At 43.2% G+C, this 24,001-nt stretch overlaps 1 protein-coding gene across 4 annotated transcripts; it reads right to left on the bottom strand.

The window, feature by feature from the left end:
- Positions 1 to 2,040: 2,040 nt before the first annotated feature.
- DYNLT5 (dynein light chain Tctex-type family member 5) lies at positions 2,041 to 23,424 on the bottom strand. 4 transcript variants are annotated; one of them, XM_084787390.1, is made up of 6 exons: positions 17,937 to 18,159; positions 16,982 to 17,149; positions 15,785 to 15,902; positions 11,184 to 11,275; positions 4,112 to 4,236; positions 2,041 to 2,467 (listed from the first exon to the last, which is right to left on the bottom strand). In XM_084787390.1, the coding sequence occupies exons 3-6, from the start codon at positions 15,883 to 15,885 to the stop codon at positions 2,264 to 2,266; spliced, it is 522 nt and encodes a 173-aa protein (XP_084643516.1). In that variant the 5' UTR covers positions 15,886 to 15,902; positions 16,982 to 17,149; positions 17,937 to 18,159; the 3' UTR covers positions 2,041 to 2,263. The 4 variants fall into 4 exon arrangements, with proteins under 4 accessions (XP_084643516.1, XP_084643514.1, XP_084643515.1 ...); XM_084787388.1 differs by lacking the exons at positions 15,785 to 15,902; positions 16,982 to 17,149; positions 17,937 to 18,159 and adding exons at positions 21,315 to 21,438; positions 22,892 to 23,424; XM_084787389.1 differs by lacking the exon at positions 16,982 to 17,149.
- Positions 23,425 to 24,001: the final 577 nt, after the last annotated feature.

The raw sequence follows: 24,001 nt of genomic DNA, 5'->3' as shown, positions 1-24,001 counted from the left end.
ATTCCAGCACTTGGGAGGCAGAGGCAGAGGCAGGTGGATCTCTGTGTGTTCACAGGCAACCTGGTCTACAAAGAGAGTCCAAGACAGCCAGGGCTATTATACAGAGAAACCCTGTCTTGAAAAACAAAACAAAACAAAACAAAACAAACAAAGAAACAAAAAGACCCTGGGTCTTCAAGGGATGAGATGCTTATTGCTATTTTCTGGACGGTTGGGAGTTGGGTAGCACAGTTTACAGGCGTCTTGCTTATAAGTAAAGGATTAGATTGCATTGTTAGGTAGTGTGCGCACTCACATGTCCTCGGCCTGGGAAGGGGGTAAGAAAACTGGAAGGCTGGAGGATAGCCAAAAGATGAACTGAGAGTGATGAGAGGAGGAGGGGAGGGAAGGAGGAGATGGCGGCGAAAGACCCAAGAGGAAGGTGAGACCTGAGTTTGCTGAAAAGAACAGAGGGTGTTCCACAGTGGGGAGAGTGGGAAGGTGGACACTGGTGGAAGGGATACCAGCTTGTTTCCTTTGTCTCAAGGCTTTGAGCGGTGGGTGACACGCTCCTGATAATTGGTTGTTCCGAGTGCGCTCTTACCCTATATTTCTTTGCTTCTGTAGCTGCTAGAGGCCATCACTGAACGGATCTCAGCTACAGCACATGCTATATGCCTGCAAACTCCCTTCTCCTTTTTTTTTTTTAAACTGACTTTGTGTTTTAAGGTTTTATTTACCAACACAACCTGGGAGGGACGATGAGAAATTATTCTACTGACTAGAAGTAAGAAGTCTGAAAGGAAGTCATCTCGACAGCCGACTTTCTCTATGATTGAAGCAATTTCTGCGTTTGACTCACATCCTACCAAGCGGCTGTGTGATTTTTATGGCCCTCGTCTGAGAAGGAAACAGTTTGACGAAAAGCACACCGTGAAGTTCACTGCTTCCTGCCCCGATAATCCAATCCAGACTCAAACTTGTGTTTGGGGACAGGCAAGTCCTAAATATGCTCATGATCCCATATAGGCATTCTCAGAGACAAGCGTAGGAATGTATTTAACAACTACATTTGGTCTCAGTGAAAAGTAGGACATCAAAAACATTTGAAAATTGTGAAGCACGCCTGGGTTTTCCGTTTGTTAAAATCTTTCTGATACGAATTACACGTAATTTTCCCCTTAAGATTATAACGTTGCTAATTCTCTCCATATGTGAACAATGTGTGCTCGACCTTTAACAAGTGTCCTCTAGGCAGATGACTTACCATGCTAGAGCAACGTCACAGCATCATTTCACATGCACACAAAGACTTGAAAGCTCCATAAAAATAAACGACCCGTGCTACAGGAGGCATTAGCCAGCCGAAGAGCGATTTTCAGTCCTGTAAACTTCAATGGCCATACATTCAGAAACCTCACCGGGTCACTTTAGTGCTAAATTCATAGGAGCAAAATGGTAAACACAGATGGTTTACTTGTTAAGATGCCAACTTTGTATTCTGGTCAGGAAAAGCTAGCCAAAGGCACACGGGCAGTGTGTATTTAAAGGTATGTCTCTTTCCAATGCATGGTCTAAGGTGCTACAGGCACATTTACTATTAAGCATCATGTATATTTAATAGCATAATGTCTACTTTAGTGTCCTTAAAAGCCTGTATTCACTTTATAGTTTCCATTATTGAAGAGCCCGATGTTCAGTCTCCTTGTAATTTTGTAAAGTGCAGGCAACCCACAAAAGCATCTAGATTTAGCCAGTCGCCCCATGGGACCACGGTAATTATTATGAAATCATTAATTCTATCTCAGCACTTACAACTGTCAGGCACAAGTAACAGTAATTGAAGCTAATGAATGCTGCACAATTTATTAAATGTAAAATGAAAACCAGTATTATTTTATATGCAGTGCTGAGGCATATTAGTATTCATCATTTCTGTGTGCCATGTCAAATTATCCTATCCTATATGATATACATCCAGAACATGTTAGCATATATTTCTAGAACTTTATAAAAAAAAAAGTGGTCCAGGACATTCTAGCTCTGTAAGTAAAGTATTTACCAGGCATCTATATTTATGTGAATCACACTTGACTTCTGTTTTGAATGAACAGATTTTTCCCCCCTTGGGCCTCCCTCCCCTCCACTGGTCCTCACAAGTGTGATGGAAGCTTCCAGTTGTTTGAAATCTTCATCTTGTTTCCTTCTCACAGGTTTTGCCAGCAGAACGTTTGTGGGTAGAGACACAGCTTTAGAATGCCAGCACTGTACTCCTCGTTTTCAGTCACTCAAAGTAAACCGCGTAGACATTTGCAAGCGCAAAGAGAGTAGAGTTTTCAAAAGTGTAGGATGAAATGGTGTCACTTTGAGGATTCCAAAGGCATCTGCTGCCAATATGTATGCTCTGGCCATCTCGATGCCCAATGTACACCATCACGATGAGTTTATATCGGGGGATCATTAAGTCCTTGACCTGGGCTTTAATAACCTAGAAACGGCACAAAAATGGGGGAGGGGAGTTATTTAGTCACTTTAAATCTTAAAATTCTTAAACACAGCATGTGACATGAAAGCAGAAGGGAGGATAATTTGGAAAGGTTGAAGGGGACCGAGGGGAGGAGGAAAGGGAGGATAGAGAGGTCGTACAATGACATACATGTGCTAAAAACAACAACAACAACAGCAACAACAACAACAAAAAAACCATACTGGAGCCCACCACTTTGTAGGCTAACTTTAAAAAAATATGAATTTTTTAAATGTAAAGAAAATAGCATGATGCATAGTAGATGCTTTCAGTATGTCGCAGAAGGACAAGTGAACTTCCCTTCAAGTGCTGTCCTCATGGGACAGGGACCAAGGAATGAAATGAGAACACACAGGGAGACAGACACACAGGACGTCTGCAGGACGGACATCCAGGGATTCTTACTACATCTTTTGAAAGTCTGTACTTAAAGATGGCTTCCCTTTATAGGATATTGTGACTGGAGTTGTTTTGTGTTTTCATATCTAATGTGTGTAAGCGTAATGTGGGAAACATTCTGAAATCTCCCACAACATTATAGACGCGAACATTTATCTAAGAGTTTGATATAAAAACTAAAGTAGAAGAAATTACCATAAAATGCACCACAGTTGATAAAAAAAATAGAGCTATTTAAAGATCATGATATGTATAATTGATAGCACTCAAAAAAAAAAGTTGCTGTGGCAAGGAGAAAACAGTCCTTAAAATGTTGTGTGTTTACCAAAAATAAGCTCAAAAGGTGAAACAGTTTTTGGTTGAAATGATGGCTCATGGGTAAAACACTTGTACAAGTGTGAGGACTCAAGTTCAAATCCCCCAAACCCGAGTAAAAGTCAGTGGTAGTGGGCACATATGATCCCAGCATCCATACAGGGAGATGGGGGCAGAGATGGGATAATCCCAGCTAACTTGGATCATGCTGTGGTGAACAACAAAGAGACTCTTCCTCAAGGTGGAATGGAAGACTAACACCCAAGGTTATTCTCTGACCTCTACATGTGTCCAGTGGTATGTACACAGCCGAGTTCACATACACAATAATGCACACATACCATACATACACATCATATAAATGTATAGGATGATTTTTTTTTAAGTGGCATGGAACTGAAGAGATGGCTCAGTGGCTAAGAGCACTTTCTGCTCATGCAGTTTCGTTCTCAGCACTTACATCAGGCAGTTCAGAACGGCTTGTAACTCCAGCTCCAGAAAATCTGAAGCCCTCTTCTGGCCTCCTCCAGCACTAACACGCATGTGGCACACACACACATACACACACGTGTGTGCATGTGTGTGCACACACATAGACACACATACATAAGTAAAAACACGAATCATTTTTAGAAAAAGCAGATGAGTTTTATACCAGCAATACATTCGTTATAAATCACATGCATAATGATAGCTTTAGACAAAGGCTCTTACCATATACACATACACCTATGCACACTTATAGCTACGATCTAGCAACTATCTGTACAGAATGTAAGTGTGCCATCTAAGCGATCCAGAAAAATGAATTCTTTCATTACAAAGCAGAAGATGAGCTGTCTTTCAGCAAATACTGTGGTTATGGCTAACACTGGGCAAATTGCACTGTACCTCAGCAATCGTCTTTGTCATCTGTCTGCAGAACTCTGGGTCATACTCTGCTCCTTGCAGGTAGGTATTTAGTATGGTTTCCAAAATGCGATTGACAGTGGCCACGGGAAAATGCTTGGTGGGACCTGGAAACACACATAGAATTCTTTAGAAGTAAATCCATCTACCTTATAGGTTCATAAAAAGATAGTAAAACACGAAGCTCTTTAGTCATCTGAGTGAACTCCAGCTGTGGAAGGTAGAAGTCCGAATTAGTGTCGGGCTTTTCTGGGGAGGATGGCGGTGGGTAATAAACTCAGAATGGACCAGACTACCCAAGGAACGCAGAGAGTTCTGCTGAGGTGCTTGCCATAAGCTCTTCTTAATCAATTTCCAGTGGTTGGTGGCTGCTTAATTCAAAGCCTTAACATCTTGCTAATTGGCTCCTCAGCCTTTACTCCCACCCACACTACTCTGATTCATCACATCACAGCCAGAGAACTTGCTTGGAAAAGCCAGAGCTTAAAATGGCGTTCTCCTTATAGCTGGGGGCCCACCAGTCCTGCGGCCCTGCTCCAGCCACCAAAACTCCCCAGGTACAGGCTGCTCCAGTCTCATGGGCTCCATCTGTCATATAAAGATACTGATGCATCTTTACCCTTGTCCACTCTTTCAAATGGAGCACCACACTCCACCCTGTCATTTAAGAAATATCCACTCCAAGTTTCAAGTCTGGCTCAAAAGTCTTTTCCAGGTGCTCTTCCCTCTTGTATCTCACTTACTCCAGTCAGATGGGTCCCTCTTGCTCTCTGTATCCTAATCCATCTGAAAACAGGTAAGGCAATACCTGCAATCCTCTCCAGGGAAATAGAAGCAAGACTGGCACAGTGAGAAGACTCAGAAGGCAACGGTGCTACTGACAAGACTGATGCTTTAAGTTTAATCCCTGAGATTAAACGTGAAAGGAGAGAACCAACTTCCAAACGTCCTCTGGCCTCCACTTGAGTCCTGTGGCCATGCTTGCACGCTTGTGTGCACATTGCACACACAGGAATAAATGTGATGATGATGATAAATAATAATAATAATAATAATAATAATAATAATAATAATAATAACAATAATAACAATAATAACAATAATAACAAATTTTAAAAGAAAAAGAAATGATAAGCAAGACAGGGTTTTATCCTCCTGAGAATCTAACTCAATGCTTAGGGGTAATTTCTGGTTTTAGTAAATTTAAACATTTTATAGATAAAAATCACCATATAAATGATACTTTCTGCTAGTCAATTTTTTTTTGTGTCAGGGACTGCAATAAGCTTGTATTTACCTCATAACATCTTTAAGTAGATCTTTGAGGGGACTCTCACTGTTTTATCTGCTCCACAGAAGGGAAAAAAGAGGTGTGTAAGCCCGGAATCACAGAGCAACAGAGCTGGGAATAGATGTCCAGGCTTACCTAGCCTTAAATTTTAAATTCTCAACCACACTTTCATCCATATTCAGACCAAAGCTTCAGATAAGTGGACTCCACTTTGGCATCCCCAGAATTAGCTCTGTGACCCTGGAATCTGTCCATGCCACTACCTGGCACACACAAGTGCCAAGGCTGTCTAGGGACTGGGTAATTGGTGAATTAATACAGAGGAGTTAGTATCAAGAATACTATCCATGGGCATGAACTCTGGTACTCCCTGTTTGACCATTTCCCCTTGGGGAGAGACCTGGTGACACTGAGAACAAGAGTAAGCAGACCATCAGGAAGAGACCTGATGGGCTGTGATCATATGGCGGGGGAGGAGGTCCCCTTCTGTCACAGACCTAAGGGAGGGGAATAGGGTGAAAGAGGGAAGGAGGGGAGAGTGGGAAGATACAAGTGAGGGGATAACAATTGAGATGTAATCTGAATAAATTACTTAAATAAAAATAAAAAAGAGAAAATAACAGAAAAAAAAAGATGCTATTCAATTCTCTTTTAGTAGTCACCATTATCTATCAGTGTTTATTCATAATGCCTGTGCCGGGTAAGAAAACAAGGCATGCTAGTGTTAGGAAAATTCCTAGAGGATATAATGACAGGCCCCTTCTGGGAGGTCTGAGAGAGAGAGAGAGAGAGAGAGGGAAAGCCCGAGTGATAGGGCCTACCATCTCTTCCACCAGAGGAGGCTTGCCACTCTAGGCCTGAGTACTGCAGGGAGGGAGCTCTGACTGGATCCCAGCAGGGCTGCACGGAGGTGGCTCCCTGAAGAGCGGGATGTCCCTTGACTGAGAGATGAAGCCACGGCAGGGTACCAGGGAGGGAAATCCCCAGGTCTTACACCACCTTTATTTCTGCTCAAGTTTCACTGGCTTTACCCAAACGCAAGAGGTTACAGCCTATAGTTGCAATCCAGTGAGGTCAGCCTCTCCTGAGGCTCACTAAGAGAATTTTTATTTTGATGATATAAGAATTGTTCGGTTCAATTTAGAACAGGGGAAGAAGGCAGACATGGTGGTGCATGCCTGTAAGCTAAGTGCTGGGGAGGTGGAGACAGGGAGATTGGGATTTCACGGCCAGTCTTGGAGACAGCAAGTATGAGACCAGCCTGGGCTGTGAAAGACTCTGTCTGAAAAGACAAAAAGGGAAACCAAGTGAGGACCAAGCTAAGGAACCAATATACAAACGACATTAACATCTGTCCAGCAGAAATCTCAACCCGTGGGCAGGATGTTCCTGGTCCCAGAGCTAGAGATCGGGTAACAGAGACAAATTCCCGTACAGCAAGCCTGGGTACCCTCAGGTCTCTGTGCCAATTTCCGGTGGATTTTGTATAAGACACTCACTGTGCTCCTACCTTTATCTGAGGAGCTGTGGGTGCTGGCTTTGAGGGGAGGGAAGTCTGGTTTTTTTTTTTTTGTTTTTTTTTTTTAAGGATTGTGCACAGTACTTCACTGGATGGTTCCACACACAGGAGTATATGGACAGCACACATTAGAGTCAATGGGTTGTTGGGGTTTGGGGTGGGGGAGGATCTAGGAGGAGGTTAAAGGAAGGAGCTGAGGGTAAAAATACAATGATTGATGACATTCTCAAAGAACTAATAAAAAGTATTTTTAATAAGACTTCCAGGCCAGGTGTGGTCGCACTCGCCTGTAGTCCTAAGCAGCTTGGGAAGCTGGAACAGCATTGGTGCTTGAGAGTTGGGGCTAGCCTTCTGGGTGTCAGGCTATCCTGAGTGTGGTCATGATGAGGCTGAGGTCCTGCCTCCTTAAATAAAGGTGATGAGACTGAGATCCTGCCTCCTTAAAAAAAAAAAAAAAAAAGGTAGGCCAGTAGCTCACACCTGTAATCCCAGCACTCAGGAGGCAGAGGCAGGTGAATCTATGTGAGTTCGAGGCCAGCCTGCTCTACCAATCGAGTCTAGGACAGCCAAGGCTACACAGAGAAACCCTGTCTTATAAAAACAAAAACCAAAAGAAAAAAAAAACACAAAATACAAAATAACAACAAAAGAGACTGAAGCCAAGGCAAGGCAAGATTCTGAAGCTGCTTTCAGTGACAACTAATGCAGTAAGTGAAACTTGTCCTCTTTCTTTTGAGACTATTTTCTCCCCTAGGGAAGAAAGTGACTTGGATTTCAACAGATCTGGAAAAGGAGAACAAAACTTGAAAAACAACCAAACACACTAGACGTAAGGGAGAACAGCGAAAGCAGTAGACTAAACTCTCAGGGCCACAGCCTTTCCAAGCGGAATAACAAGCATCACTCTAAGTCAGCCCTGGCATCCCACACTAGGGAGGTGCAGGCTTGACCTCCAGCACTTCAAGGCCTTCCGAGGCAATGTGGTGAGTTCGAGGCCAGCAGGAGCCGTCTGAGACCAAAACAAAAACAAGATGAAATATAGTTTAAATGGTTAGAATAGTTCGTACCAAGTCACAAAGCTCTCTTTATATATTCACTGTGGTTGTCTCCTGAAGGAAGGGGAAGGGGAAGATTTGCCTGGCTGAGGATAGAAGCAGGAGACGCGAGGACCCTGCCCAGGAAGGACCCTGAGAGATTACCAGGTTCCGCAGAGAAAACTTGACACCAGAGACAAGGCTGGAGAACCGCACAGAAACTGAGACCCCCAAACTCGTTCTCTCCTCCCCCTCTCTTCCTCCCACCCTCTTTCTCCTTCCTCCCCACCCTCATCAGTATTTTCCATCATGCTGGCTTCAAGGTTAGCCACTATGATGGGTCCTCGACTGGGTCTGGGCTCACGTAGTAGGCACAGCTCTAGACATACCTTTGAAGGTGTTTCCAAAAAAGTTTAACCAGGCAAAGAAGAAGCCTGGGTGTGAATGGATGACATCATCCCATTGGTCTAGGCTGAATACAAAGGGGGAGAGCATCTTTACTAGTCTCTCTTTCCAACTGACCTGGCCATGCTTTCCTCACGATGATGGACTGTACCCTCAAACCAAAGGCCCAAGCAAACCTTTTTCTGCCTTACATTGCTTCCATAAAGTATTGTGTGATAGTAGAAGGAAAGAAACTAATGGAAACTCTTCACAGATGCAATGTTCATAGACATCATCTTACAAACAAAACAAAAACAAAGCTGCCGAATTTTAACCTGAGCTCCAGAAGAAAGTGCATTGTAAAAACTCACTCCATAATCCACAGGCATCACACAGAATAAAACAAGAGTCCCTCATGCTTAGTGATCTCAGGGAAGGCCCTAGCCTGTCCCTTTCAGCATCAGTTACAGCATACATACAGCACCACACTGATTCTCCCAGCATCCCTCCGACCTGCAGACCGCCATGGCTATTTACACACAAAGAAGCCATAACTCTGGGATGTTTTGCTTAAATAGCACCTTCCTGGGCGCTGTGGAAACTAGCATTCACGCTCTGATACATCAGATGCCACAGGCTGTCATTTTCTTCTCTGTGGTTAGTGAGCAAAGGTTAGGAGGCGCTTTAGTTTAAGAAGCACAGCTTCCCTTTTCTACTCTTTTTTTTTTTCCCTCATGAACTATATACACGGATCACTTTATTTGTGGTGGCCACAGTCGCTTAGATAAAAGGATACACACATCGAGGTGATGCGAACGTGACTACAGTGGTGGTGAACCCCCTCTCCATCCTCAATGATAAAAGACCTTTGGGCTGGGCTAAGTCCACTTTTCAAAGCACTCAATCGACTCTACTAATAACTATCTGTATTTCCAACTCTACTTGTTCTTGAGACTATTTTGCCCGTGGAAGGTACGATGGGCCTTTAGTAAAGATTTTCTTATATCAGCTTGATGTAGCGCTGGCCAGGAGAGTGGGGAGTGAGTGACAGTTGGTCAATCACCTTTCCCCAACGGTCAGCACTTCTGAAACTTAGACAATTACTTTATTTGCTTGAAGACATTGTTTGGGGTGGGGGGGGACTATTAAACACAGGGGTTTGTATTTAAACTGCTTTATCTTGATGCAATCGGATCCCAGGTCTTTCTTCAGCATGCTTGACTCAAAGTCACAGGCTGCCAATGTTTAAGAACCTTTGGATGAAGCTGGGCGTGGTGGCGCATGCTTTTAATCCCAGCACTTGGGAGACAGAGGCAGGAAGATCGCTGTGTGTTCGAGGCCAGCCTGGTCTACAAAGTGACCTATAAAGTCTAGGATAGTCAAGGCTACACAGAGAAACCCTGTCTCAAAAAACCAAAAAAAAAAAAAAAAAAAAAAAAAAAAAACAAAACAAACAAACAAAAAAGAACCTTTGGATGATAAGACAGACAGACAGTGGTGGCCCACACCTTTAATCCCAGTACTTGGAAGGCAGAGGCAGGCAGATATCTTAGTTCGAGGCCAGCCAGGGCTACATAGAGAAACCTTTTTCTCAACAAACAAACAAAAACAATTTTGTTTGCAAATTGGAGAAAACTTGATCCAAAGTCACGTTGCTGACTGAAAGGGCTAAGGGCAACAGCCAGACTTAGGTACACCCATGAAATCAAATTGGATAGTAGGAACATTTACTGTCCACCACAAGCAGTGTGAAATGCTAGCACACTAATCTGGAGCCTGTAGTATTGGAGGGAGGGTGTCAGTCAACCACCACAATAACATTCACACCATATGAACACGTCTAAAGTTTCCAGTGTGTTTGTCCCCTGTTTATCTAAGTAATTACAGCCTGTCAGCATGTGATGAGAGTGTTGCCCATGAGAAAGATGGAGAGGGAAGGGTGCTGTGCTTGTTACTCAGATAGTAGTGAGATTGCTGTGGAAAACTGGCTATAAGGTCTAGCAGGGCGAGGTGATGGTTTATAATTTCCCGGGGTTTAACAGGCCACAGGTGGAATTACGCTGGCCCACAGAGTCCTTCCTTGCCCCTTGGTAAGTCTCTATGGAATTTATGTAGGGCAGCAATTAAATATGAATTCAGATAATCAGAGGCAGGGACACACTTAAAGAAAACAAGTCGGTCTGTAAGGCAGAGGAGTGGGAAAAGGTATTTGTAGTGGACTCCACCTGGGAGCGCAAGGGCAGGTGTGAAAACCTTTGTTCTCAAAGACCCAAAACCTCAATGGCAGTAGATAAATATCTCTGCTGACAGGGGACCACAGTCTACTGCCTCTGCACTGAGGTGTTTTGTTTTGTTTTTTTCCTACGCCTTGGTTGGTTTTGAAGGATAAACATCAATGCACATGTCATACACAGACACACACACACACACACACACACACACACACAGACAGACACACACAGACACTCTCTCTCTCTCTCTCTCTCTCTCTCTCTCTCTCTCTCTCTCTCTCTCTCTCTCCATCCAGAAATACCCGGTGAACCTAAATTCAACCATATATTATACACATTTGTGTTATCCAGAGAGTCATTTGAGATTTAGGAAAACCTGGCTTTTTTGTTTTGTTTGTTTTTGTTTTGTTTTTTAAAGGAAACAAGTGTTGCTTCAGTTTTGCAAAGCTAGACCATTAACTCTGTAACTTGCCACCAACTTTCTTAAATCCAGGCCCCTTATCCATGACTGAAGACAATGCCAGGCTCCAGTTAAGCCAGACCTGGTCTCTGAAGTAGAGGTTTAGCCTATGGATGAATGACACAAGCAGCACACCTAACTGGTAGGTGTTCTCCATCCGAACTGTCAGGCGAGAGGCTTCATCACGCTGGCTGGGCTCATCCGTGTGGGACACAGAACTGACAGAACTAAAAGAAAGGAGGAAACACGAGTAATAAGTCACAATGTCAGCAGAAGGCAACATTTCTGCCTAAGAAACCCAACCATGCTGCATAAGCTTGGGAGTCTGTGACGTGTCTGTGTGACCAGTATGTTTACACGTATGCAAAATTTACAGTAAGAAAGTTTCCAACAAGCCCTATAAATAGCCCAGTGACATATTTAAAATCTGATACACTTTAGAGACAGAAATATTGAGATGTGGAGAAGTTTCTGGGATGGAGTTTGTGGGTCATGGCAGAAGTCCAGAGCAGGTGCTCCTGGGCTAGTCCAAGTCTGTGGGGTAGTGGAGTGAGTGTTTCAAAAGCCACTGCCAATGCAGTCCCCGTAACAAAGACACAAAAGCTTACCTCACAGTAAAGAATGCCCACAAATGCGACTTGGGGGAGTGTAAAGAAGCTTAAAGTGTTGGGAAACAAATCCATACAGACAAAGGGTATTATAAAAAGATCATTGTGATAAATTCCACCAAATCCCTTCAGAATTAAAAAAAAAAAAAGAAAAGAAAAGAAAAGAAAAGAAAAAGAAATGGGAAACTCATCTATCTATACGGTGAGAGAAACCACAAGTAACCCAAACGAAAGAAAAAGTCAATCAGTGTCCATCCATCATCTTTTCAGAGTTAAAAAGGATTGGTCTCCAAGGCAATATGATCTGATCCAGGTGCTGAACAAGAAACCCAAGCAAGGAGCAGCCCCTGATGGGCTCTGGCACCGTGTAATTCAACCTAGCTCAGAGAAAAACAGAGGGACTAATGAGCCTATAACGGTCTACCCCAAATTCCCTCCACCTGTGAAGTGGTTAAAACAGATGCCATTTCAAAGGCAGCGATCTCTCCTCTCTCTCTCTCTCTCTCTCTCTCTCTCTCTCTCTCTCTCTCTCTCTCTCTCTCTCTCTCTGTCTCTCTCTCCTCTCTGTCTGTGTGTGTATTTGTATCTATGGGTATGAAAGTGTGTTCAGAATGACCATTTTTTTTTTTCCCAAGTAAAGGCTATCTTTTTGCTCTAATTGAATAAGAAAGACTTGTTTGGATTTTTTTTGTTTGCTTGTTTGTTTTTTTGAGATAGGGGTCTCACTAAGCAGCCCTGCCTGGCCTGTAGACTAGGCTGGCCTTGAACTTGCAGAGATCCACCAGCCTCTGCACATCCTGAGGGTCAGTTAGGATGAAAAGCATGCAACCACCATGCCCAGCTTTACTTGTTTTTAATCATTTGGGATTTTTTTTTCTGTCTGTGACAAGTTTAAAATACTTAGTTTGCAGATGTTTGAAATGAGTGGAATCTGCAATTTGACATTTCAAGACAATCACATTTAGTTTACTTTAGTACACTACAGTTTCTGGGGCCCATTAAGGCTCACTCACAAAGTCCAAGAAAGGGTGACATTCTGGCTGCCTTTGTCACTATGATTCCACCTTCTTCCTTCTAACACCTGCTTTTCTCAATTTCCTGCTGTCGTTTGAAGTAGCAACAGCTCTTCAAACCGCTGTGGCTACAGGTGTGGTGGGCAGGACTGAACATGATAGACAGCTTCTGCCTCTGAAACCCAACTGTGCTGCATAAGCTCGGGATTCTGTGACGTGTCTGTGTGCCCAGGATTATGCACGTTGCTTTCCATTTGGGGATAAAACTCCTATCGGATAGTTTATCTTATCTTTTCAACATCCTTTGATGCTGTAAACAGGTGATCACTTCGTGTATTTTAGAGAGGAGAAATGAGGCCAAGAACTTACTGTCACACATGTAAGAAGGGCAGGCTTTGATTTCAAATATTCCACTTATCTCCCAGTAGAAAAATCTAAGGTGTAATGACTATGGCAATAATGACTGCAGTTCAAATGTGTGTGTGTGTGTATGTGTGTGTGTGTGTGTGTGTGTGTGTGTGTGTGTGTGTGTGTGTGCAGCATGCAGGAAGCATTGACTGAAGACTTTCCTGTCTTCTCCTGGTATCACACCCAAAAATTCACAGAAAGTAGAGCTGGTACACAATTACTATTAGCTGGCTTTAAAATACAAAAGAAACGACTACCCTCATTATTATTTTGCTTAGGGCTATTAAAGACTAGTAGTCAGTGCACTTTGTGGTATTTTTGCTATGAAGATGGTGTCTACTGTCAGCTTTCAAAAGCCAGGGGTTGAAGTCTGATGTACAGATTGGAAATTTCACAGGCTGGTCTATTTTTTTTAATTCTCAAAGATGGTTTCTCAGAGTCCTTTTTGTTTTGAATATGTATGTGTGAGTGTTTGTGTAAGTGTGCGTGTGTATATGTATATGTGTGAGTATGTGTGTACGTATGAGTAAATGTGTAAGTGTATATATGTGTATATGTGTATGTATGTGTGTATGTATGACTGAATGTGTATGTATGTTTAAGTGTGAGTATGTGTGTGTATGTATGAGTGAATGTGTATGTATGTGTGTGAGTATGTGTGTGTACGTGTATGTATGTGTGTATGTATGAGTGAATGTGTATGTATGTGTAAGTGTGCTATGTGTGTGCATGTGTAAGTGTATGTGTATATGTGTATATATGTGTATGTACGTGTGTATGTATGACTGAATGTGTGTGTATGTGTAAGTGTGAGTATGTGTGTATGTATATGTGTGTATGTATGAGTGAATGTGTATGTATGTGTAAGTGTGAGTATGTGTGTGTATGTATGAGTGAATATGTATGTATGTGTGTGAGTATGTGTGTGTATGTGTATGTATGTGTGTATGTATGAGTGAATGTGTATGTGTGTGTAAGTGTGCTATGTGTGTGCATGTTTATGCAGATGCATATAGAACTCTAAGGCTGATGTCAGGTATCTCCCTTGAATCGCTCCATCTTACAAATAGAGGCCGGGTCCCTCGATGAAGGCTGAGCTCCTGATTCTTCTCGTTTGGTTAGCCAGCTTGTTCTGGGGTCCCCTGTTTGCCCTTCCTGTCAGTCCCCTGGCATTACCCGGTAGTTCTGGCTTTTATGGGTTCTGGGAATCGAAACTACAGTCCTTACACTTGCGTGGCAAGGGCGCTACCCGCTGAGCTTCTCACAGTGTCTTTTCTTTGCACAGTAATCATGTAAATATGGTATGCCCTTTATAAAACATGCAAAACACATGGGAAACTGGAGAGTAAAATTGCATCACATTGTTAATGTGAAAAAAGGTTTTAAGATATATGATTTTATATATATGATCCTATTTTGTTTTTGTTTGAAATGGTGCCCTAGAAAATTTCATGTCAGTAACAAAAATGCAGCCATATTAAAAATATTAGCTTAATATGCAAACATTTTGCATTTTACTTAACTATTTCTTCTCTAGGTCATTTAACTTGCTCAAATATTGCACTATTATTAGGGAACTTTTGATTAACATGTGGCATTTTCTTTTTAGTGTTGCGTCTCTCTTCTTTCTTGGTAACAGAGCCCTACACTGTGGGAACAGTTCTATCTAAATAAAAGGCAAACTCTCGCTCCCTTCTTGTGCTGCTGGAGTTCTGTGGCTTATGAACCAGTGTGACACAACCAGAACTCTTTGGGTGGAAATTTGAGAAAGATTTCTCAAAACAAAACAACACACTAAAACCCCAAATCAACAAATGTGAGCTATCCAATAGGAGGTTGTTGTCATCTTTCTTGTTTACCAGACTGTGTGTGATGCTAGGATCCCAACGGCTCCATGACCTCACAGACTGTAAATACGGACAACAGCTTCGGTCTGAACTGCCCCACTGGGTTGCTCTTATGTAGGAAAAAAGTATCTTTCTGTTTTGTTTAGGGCAATCTTTTGTATTTATTTTAAATGGTGTTACCAGAAACGTTAGGTGTTATTGATTCAGACACTTGTTGAAACGGAGTCCACTGGAGTCCACACAGAAGTAAGCTCTGTGAAAGGGAACTTGCTGTCTGTTCTTTTGGGGAAGATGAGGCCCTGAGAAGATCTTAGCTGTTTTATTAGAACCCTGGCTACCTTGACCACACAGAGGAAAATGTCTGGGTAACCTATTGCTTTCTTCATTTTCAAGGCTGGCTATGTCTCCAGTGGACTAAAATGTCATGAAACATTTTTAGAGAAACTTTATTATTATTATTTTTATTTTAAAGTGTGTGTGTGTGTGAGTGTGTGTCTGTGTGAGTGTGTGTGCATGCATGCACTCAGGTGGCCATGGAGGACAGAGGCACTGGATATCACTGAAGTTAAAGGTGATTGTGAGCTGATGTGGTTGCTAGGAACTGAACTTGGCTCTTCTGGCGGACCAGTCCATGATCTTAACCACTAAGCCATTTCTCCAGCCTGAATTTCATGTTTGTCTCTTTTCTACTAGGAAGCTTGGAGTGGTTTGAACGAGCGTGACTGCCATAATCTTTGGCATTTGAACACTTGGTCCCAGTTGGTGGCAGTGTTTGGGGGGAGGCCTAGGAGGTACAGCCTTGGTAGGGAAAGTATCGCACTGCTGATGGGCTTTGAGAGGCTCAGGCCACACATACTCACATTTGGTTCTCTCTGCTTCGTGCTTGTGGCTCATGGTGTGGCCTCTCAGCACTCTGCTCCGGCTGCCCTGCCTGCAGCTTGCTGCCACGCCTCTGTGCCATGATGGATACTTATCTCTCTAGAACCAGAAACTCAAATAAGCCCTTCCTTCTATGCGATGCATGGATCAAGGTGCTTTCTCACAGCAACAGAAAAGGAACTGACTCAAAGGTAGGGGTAGGGCCTCCCTGAAGCTAACTTAGCCCTTCACTCACCATCAAGAACCAAGGTCTGTGGTTTGTTAGCAAGTGATGAATTGGAAATGGAGAGAGAAAAGAATACAGAAAAATTTGAAATAATAGTTTTGGCACTTGAGGGAAGACTTAAAGAAAAGATTAAGATATTAATAATGCTTGCAGTGTGAGCAAGAAGCATGGGAGCAGAATGTGGGCTGGTCATATTTTCATTTTCTGTGTTATTTTAATTTTTGTGGATGGATGTTTTGTCTGCATGTATGCCTGAGAGCCACGTGCATTCTTGGCGTCCACAGGAGCCAGAGGTGGGTGTCAGATCACTTGGGACTGGAGTTACAGACTGCTGTGAGCCATGCTATGGATGCTGGGAATCAACCCCTGGTCCTTTAAAAGAGCATCCAGTGCCTCTTAATGACTGAATCATCCCTCCAACCCCTTGATCAGTTTTTAGAAGTCTAAGAGTTCCTATATTTTAAATGCAAGGAACTACTAGTCTAGAACACTAGTCTACAAAGAAGTGGATGTATCCTGTGTTGATAAACAGCCCCACTCAACCATTTGAATTGCCAACGACAAGTAAGTGAGATGCTCATTAAATGCATTTGAACCTTCAACTGCAGGCATAAATACAGTAAACATATCAGCTATATGTCCCAGCACTACAAATGGATGAGGTCCAGTTCTGTGCTCCCACCTGCCAATGATAATCCTTCCTGACACATTGTCTCTTTGCCAAGAGAATGCCACAGTCAATTTTATCTTAATAATTAACTAAACGAGACAGTGTCTTGTTGTGTAGTACTGACTGGATAGTTAAGACAAGGCTGGCCTCCAACTCACCGTGATCCTCCCATCTTTGTTTCTCAAGTAGTGGCATCAGGAGTCTACTGAAATCTGATTTAAAAACTGGTACAAGCAGTCAGCATACTAATTTTTAAAGTAGGGAAAAGAGAAATTTGTATACCTTTCTTTCTTTCTTTTTGATTTTTCAAGACAGGGTTTCTCTTGTAGTCCTGGCTGTCCTGTAATTGGCTTTGTAGACCAGGCGGGCCTTGAACAGAGATCTGCCTACCTCTGTTTCCCAGGTGCTGGGATTAAAGGCCTGTGCTACCACCATGCAGTGAATGCATTCCTTTTACACAAAGGTATTTTTTTTTTAATAAAAATGTGTAAATTTCATGTAACAATCCAGGCAGTGCTTGGAAGTGCATGCACTGCTTTTGAGGACAGAATCATAATTGGGTTTCTTGAAGGAAGTTACTGCTGAGAACGGTAACTGGGGTTTGTAACTGGTGGGCACCCATGGCCCTAAGTGTGTCTTCAGTAAAGGCAGAAGCTTGTCTTTAAAGTCAAGTGCTGCCCTCCAGTGGGTAAACTTTGCAGTGCACATAAAAAAGAAGGCTATAGGCTCTCTCTCTCTCTCTCTCTCTCTCTCTCTCTCTCTCTCTCTCTCTCTCTCTATATATATATATATATATATATATATATATATATATATATATATATTCAAGTATTTATTGCCTACAATGCATGAGTCGAGAATGATAATACAAAAGTAAATTAGATTTTTATGTGCTGGAAGCATGATGTACAGAGTAACATAAAATATACGTAGAAGCTTGCTTAACTAGGGACTAAAAATATCTACGATTCCCCCTCCAGCTTATATTTAAGATAAAAAGCATACCAGTTTTTCCCTAGAAGTAAATGATACTTCTTGTTCGAAAAAATAAATTTTGCAGAAATTATGCAGTTTTATGACATTTTTATCCCACTTGGCCCATCTTTCTAGAAAGAGAAAGGTTATAGTGGAAACAGAAGTTCAAACTTTCACAAGTTAAAGAAAACAGAAGAAGGTCTAGGCTGGTGGGATGTATTTTTCAAGAACAGGAGTGGTTTGCGAAGGACAAGACACCTACCTCCTGTGAAAAGTCTAGCCCTGGCCTGATGGGAGGAAATCTAGACTGCTGATGGATGGAATAGAATAATCCTGAGTGTGGGCAGGAGGGTAGGGCCAGTTGTTGAAACTGTGGGCTGGTACTCATCTGAAAGGCAGGGAGGTGAAGGTCAAGGCATCCAGATGGTGGATGCTCCTGCAGGCCCCTGAGGAGGCCTAGTTTCAAAGTCACACTGCAGTCATGAGCGGTGATGCTGAGGGTGTCTGACCTGACCACCTCACCTCATGTGCTTGTGAAGTCATCAATGAGAGGTGTGGCCAGCCACAACAGATTTGCAGTGCAAAGGAGACACTAACCTCCTCCTCGTTTTTCTTCCTTCCCTGTCCCTTTTGTCTCTGGAATAGATGCAAATGGACTTTTTCAGTAAGGAGGCTAACCTCAAGCTTTCTTTGTACTAAACACTTAGATAAACACTTTCCCTGTGCTGTAAATTTATCTTACAAGTCGCTCTGGACTTGATCTACACACAGGCTGTGAGAGCAAAAGGACTCACTTGTTCAAGAACTCACGGGAAGCGATGGCTGCTTTCAGCAAAGGACGGTTCCATCCCCAGGCTTTAGCCTATGTCTTTGAGATGTCACACTGGGGGATACAAAAGGCAAGTAAGCTCTGTGCCTCTACGGAACTTAATATTTTGATGAATCTACTCTTATTCTCACTGGTCCCAGCAGCATCTGGTGTGTGCTCTCCCAGCATTTTGCCGCCAGGACAGGTGCAGAAGGGCACCATGCCCTAAGTTACACGTCTCTTGTCTCCAGTGTGCACGGGCATCTCTTCCATCCTCTGCTTCCCCTTCAGGTTTTCCTTCTGGACGTTGCCATCTCCTTTGACTCTATTTAAAATTGGCTCCCATTTTTCATTGTTATCGCGCAACTCTCTATACCTACACACACGTTTTCTAGCAGTCTACTAAACGTGTTACACACTTTATTGCAATACCGCACTTTGTTGATGTTCTATATGTATCAAGAAAAGTTTTACTTTTCCTCTGTGGTTTAGGTTTTCATGTTGGGTTTTATTTAAGGTAAGGTTCCTCGAGGTACGGTAGGGTGTAACTGTAATCCAAAGGTTTGAGAGGCTGGCATGGAGGATTAAGGATTCAAGGACAGCACAGGAATGGTGGGGGTGGGAGTGTGTAGTGTATGTGTACGTGTGTGTGTGTGTGTGTGTGTGTGTGTGTGTGTGTGTGTAGTGTATGTGTACGTGTGTGTGTAGTATGTGTTTGTAGTGTGTGTAATGTATGTGTAGAGTGTGTAGTGTGTGTGGTATGTATGTAGTGTGTGTACGTGTGTGTGTGTGTGTGTGTGTGTAATGTGTGTAGTGTATGTGTAGTATGTGTTTGTAGTGTGTGTAATGTGTGTGTAGAGTGTGTAGTGTGTGTGGTATGTATGTAGTGTGTGTATGTGTGTGTGTGTGTGTGTGTGTAGTGTGTGTGAATGTGTGTGTGTGTGTTCCTTACTCCTGCTCTTTCTTTTTTGTGCTTTATATTTTTCCATTCTCAGCCGTCCATCTGGAATACACCACACCTGTGTAAACCATACATGGTGCCAGATCAGCTTTATATCCCAAAACAATTTGTTGGACACAAGACCTGAAACCCCTCGGAAGTTCAAGGCCATGGTAGAGAGGACATCTTTTCTCCGAGCTAAGAAGGCAGATGTGAGGATTACTGTAAACTCAAGGCCAGCCTGGTCCACGTAGTGAGTTACAGGCTAGCCTGCTTTAGTAGAAAGAACCCATCATTTCCCCATTTATACAACTAATTTGGGGTAAAATAGACTCTCCTCTGTTTAACCCATACTTTCCCTGAGTAGCACAGAGAGGCTGTTGTGTTTCACTTGAAAAGTGATGTTTTAGTTCCTCTGATGTTTTAGTAACCTCAGCATGTTGCAGATGGCTCTATGACATACGCTCTCCTTTTGGTCCTCTGTCTTCTAGACCTTTCATCCTCAGGGATCAAAAGCCTGACCTCATTTCTGATGTAAGGGATCACGGCTTGGGAGTCTACAATAAATTCATCCATGTAAAAGTACTTGTCCACTGTCTGCCCAAGTGGGAACCTACAGAGTCCTTGAGGGCAGTGCTTTCCAATTTGGTCATTCACTGACGACATGGGAATTCCCAAGTGGTGCTTGGTTTGCTGGAACAACAAAGCTCTTTGTGCTGGACTCATCTGGGACTTTTCTTGCCCATTATGTGGCACAGTAGCTGATATTCACTATATCTTGAGCAGAGACTCACTGTATCTTGAGTAAATCACTAAAAGAAGTCAGCACAGTGACCTGCTATGCTAGATGCCTTCAATATACTCTGGTGGAGAATGATGGGATCCATACATAGTTTTTGTTTCATGACGTCATGAGAACTTTGATTTGAGGCAAAAGAAAGACTGTTGAGTCTCCAACCTTCACCCAAACCCACAGTAGAACTATTTGCTTCCGAGCTAACATGCCTAGACAGCATGCCACGCCACGCTAACTGGAGAAAGAAACTCGAACCCATGGCTTGTTTCCATTTTAAGGACAGGCGATGAGAGCCTCTGTTCAAATGCTGCCCAATGCCTGTTTGAGGGTGAGTTTCCAGCAAGTAAAATGTCACTGTAAATACCCACCTGGTTCTTAAGCCCATCTATTGTGTAAGCTGATTGACTGATATGTTGGGTCATTTGTTTTGTCTCCTTACCAGTACAGGTCAGAATGGAATGCCATGGACATATTAAAGATGGATCATTTCTTTAGGAGTGCAAGTGGCATGGCACCATGTAGTAAGAGCCAGGAAAGTATTTATGACCCTTTGGCTCACTAACTATACTGCCAAGGACCAAGTAGAGAAGAATTATATAGTGAAAAAAGAAGAAGGAAGGAAAGAAAGAAGGAACAAAGGAACGAAGGAACGAAGGAAGGAAGGAGGAGAAAAAAAAATCAAAATGAAAATGTCCACTAGTTTGAGAATGGTTAACTGATCCTGATTACAAATTCATAAAGTAGTATACAGTCATTTAAGAGAATATAGACAAAGACTAAAAATATAGCACAAAATTTGTATATTTGTATATTGGTTGCAAAATATATGAAGTGCAGTTTTATAATATTGAGAAGAATTTAAGGGACTCGTAAGAGCGGCTGGTCTACAGTACAGATGTCTGGTTATTTATTTTGCATCCTAAAAGGTGGTTTTCAAAGCACTAAATATGCTGCTACTATCAATTAAGCTGCCTTGCTCATTTTACATACGTCCACAAAGACCAACAGAGCATTGTGTTTACCAGTTGTAGAGAAATGTTTTGGCCCTTGGTAAACATTACTCCTGGTTGGAAGCACTAGATATCCAAGTACTCACTTTTTGAAGCGCCAGTAACCTTCCTTCTGTAGAAACTCAGGATTAATTGGGGAACATGCACTCCCCCTTTTCTTCAGTGCAGGAAAAAATTTATCTTTAGCCAAAGCTGACATCATCACACACTCTAGGAGAAAATAATGTTGAGAGAGGGGGGTGGGAGGGAGAATGAAAATCTTTTAGTTTTTGTAGCTAAATTGCACCCCAGGTGCTGGACCCGGCTGCTTGTGTGACCCTTTTCCGCAAGGACTGAGGTTTTCTGAGACCAGTGATATGTAGTGTAAGTAGTTATTTTGTTGTGCCAACTCAACTGAAAATAGGATTAAAAAAAATGCAAGTGACCTTAATTGACACAAGCAGGCTTTAATTTGTAGCCAAAATGTTTAACTGATGGGGTGGGAGAAAGTCATCGAGAGAAGGTGGGCATCTGCAGAAAGATGCCGTCCTGCACTGCAAGTCAACTCTTTTTATTGTTGCTCTGAGTCTGATCTTGATGCAAGATTCCTAGTTAGTATTTTCTGTCATCGACAATGTGGTGCGAAGGTTTGTACTTGGAAAAAAGTAGACAGTTTGGAGAGGTGGCACTGGGCGGCCTCAGTTCTACAGAGAGCAGATAACTGCTTCCCATTTGTGTTGGCTACCAGTCTTGTCAACCCCGGACCCAGCCTTCAGTGTGAAACTTCTGTTAAAACAAAAAAGAAAAAGAAAAAAAAAACCCCCAAAACAAAACAAGCAAATAAAAACAACACACACACACACACACACACACACACACACACACACACACACACACACACACACACAACCCGAACAAAGCTATAAGTCAATCATGGACTTTAAAGCAGTCTCAAAAAGAAACCAAAGGGGAATCAGCCAAGAAGACTGCCACTGCATTTTGGTGGCGGAGTCTCCTGATAGTCAGACCTTTCTATTTTCCCCATCAGAAAGCTAAAGCCCTAGGGCTAACTAAGCGTGTATACCCAAGACCTTTTTGGGGGGCCTTTTCTAGAAATGATAGGAAGAAATTCCCCCCAAAAAGATCAGGTTTGCTATAACTTGGGAGAGAAAAATGGTCACCTCAAGCCATGAATATTCCACCCATCTCATAAATATTCATAAACTTTAAATTCCACTCGGAAAAGCCCACTGTGCCACCCCAACCCCTTTCGCAGCCCGAGCCAGTCTCCCTTTGGAGTATTTGTATAGTTTCACTCAATAGACATCTGTTTAAAGCGTGACTCGACTGATGTTTCCCTTGCAGAAGTGCTAAGAACTGCGCTCAGAGCGTAAAGGTGCCTCCTACGCTTGTCAATTCCTGATAATTAGCTGGTCCCAACTCTGCTTGCAGCAAGCCCTCCCTAGAGAGGCCCCAGATGGAATTCAGAGGTCCCCAGAGGGGCAGTGAACAGGGGCGACCACCATTGGCCAAATGAGTTGCGCATCACGCGTTGAAAGGCAAACTTTGGACCGCTTTTTCTGGTTTCGTTGAGCTGGGTGCAGAGATCGTCATTTTCACACACAGGCTGAGCTCTCCCCAGCCTCCGTTCCTGGACCCTCTGTCCCCAAGCTCCTGCACTGACCTGTTCTGCGTAGGGTGGCAGCCGGGACCACCAGGACCTGCGATCCTCCTCAGCAGAGTTATAGAAGACCGGCTGCTGCCGCCAGCCTTGCTTTGTCAAGTAGTCCCCGCGGACATCTAGGCTGTCTCCAGGGTGACCTCCTCAAACACTGCCCGGAGCGCCCCTCCCCGGCGGCCCCAGACACGCTAAGCATCCCACTTTCATTGTCTCTCGGAACCTTCCCAGCCCCGTTGCCTTGTGGGGTTGTCCTCTGACTGTGAAGATGCGCCCTCGGATCCCTTCATCAGTTTCTCCCCCTGCGGAAGTCAGGGGCGCCAGTAGGAAACATGCAAGTTTTCCAGGACATCCAAGATATGAAGACGTAGAAGCTGCCCATCTTGCCCTCCCCTCGCTGCTGACAGACGCTGTGCAGCAGTTCAGTTTTATTCTGTCATCCCAACACCTCTGCCGCGGAATGACCGCTCTATCTTTACAGAAGTAGCGAACCGAGAACTTGGATGTTAAATGACGCACCTGGGCGCACAGAAGCAGAGGATCTTAAATCGCTGTTACAGAAGCAGTCTGAGCTCCTTCATGTCCTCCGTAGACTCTTCTCACACTACTCAGGCTTAAGAAGCTTCGGGGTGCAGAGTGTTTGGGGTTGAGGGCACACATTTCATCCTCCCTGCCACAGTGGGGACACCAACTAAAAGAAGAGACCAGCCACGCCACAGTACATAGCCTATAGTAGTGTCCTTGACAAATGCTCTCCTGGTCTGCAGGAGCCAGGGCCATAATTAGCATCCGGATTCCAGCAGAGAGTGCAAAGAGGCCACAAGGCCTGTTTACACAAAACAAGGGCAGGAAAGAATTGCTCATTGAGAGTTACCAACGAGGGAGAACTGTTCAGTGACCAATAGCTGCTACCTCACTTAATCAAAGACCCCATATTTAGAGACCCCGTAATTCCGTTTATTTTGTTTTTATGAGGGTATTAAGAACTATATGATGTGACCTGCTCAGGTCTCTAGTCAGATCACAGAACGGAATTCCTCCCGCTTTTGCCAGACCGTGGGCCCACCGTCCTTTACCTAATTATGAAACTACGTGTTCCAGAAAGGTAGGTAAAAA

Source organism: Acomys minous (genome assembly GCF_964271855.1).
Source record: "Acomys minous genome assembly, chromosome: 6".
Taxonomy (NCBI): domain Eukaryota; kingdom Metazoa; phylum Chordata; class Mammalia; order Rodentia; family Muridae; genus Acomys; species Acomys minous.
The sequence above is the reverse complement of the archived record's forward strand: the minus strand, read 5'-3'. Positions and strand labels throughout refer to the sequence as shown.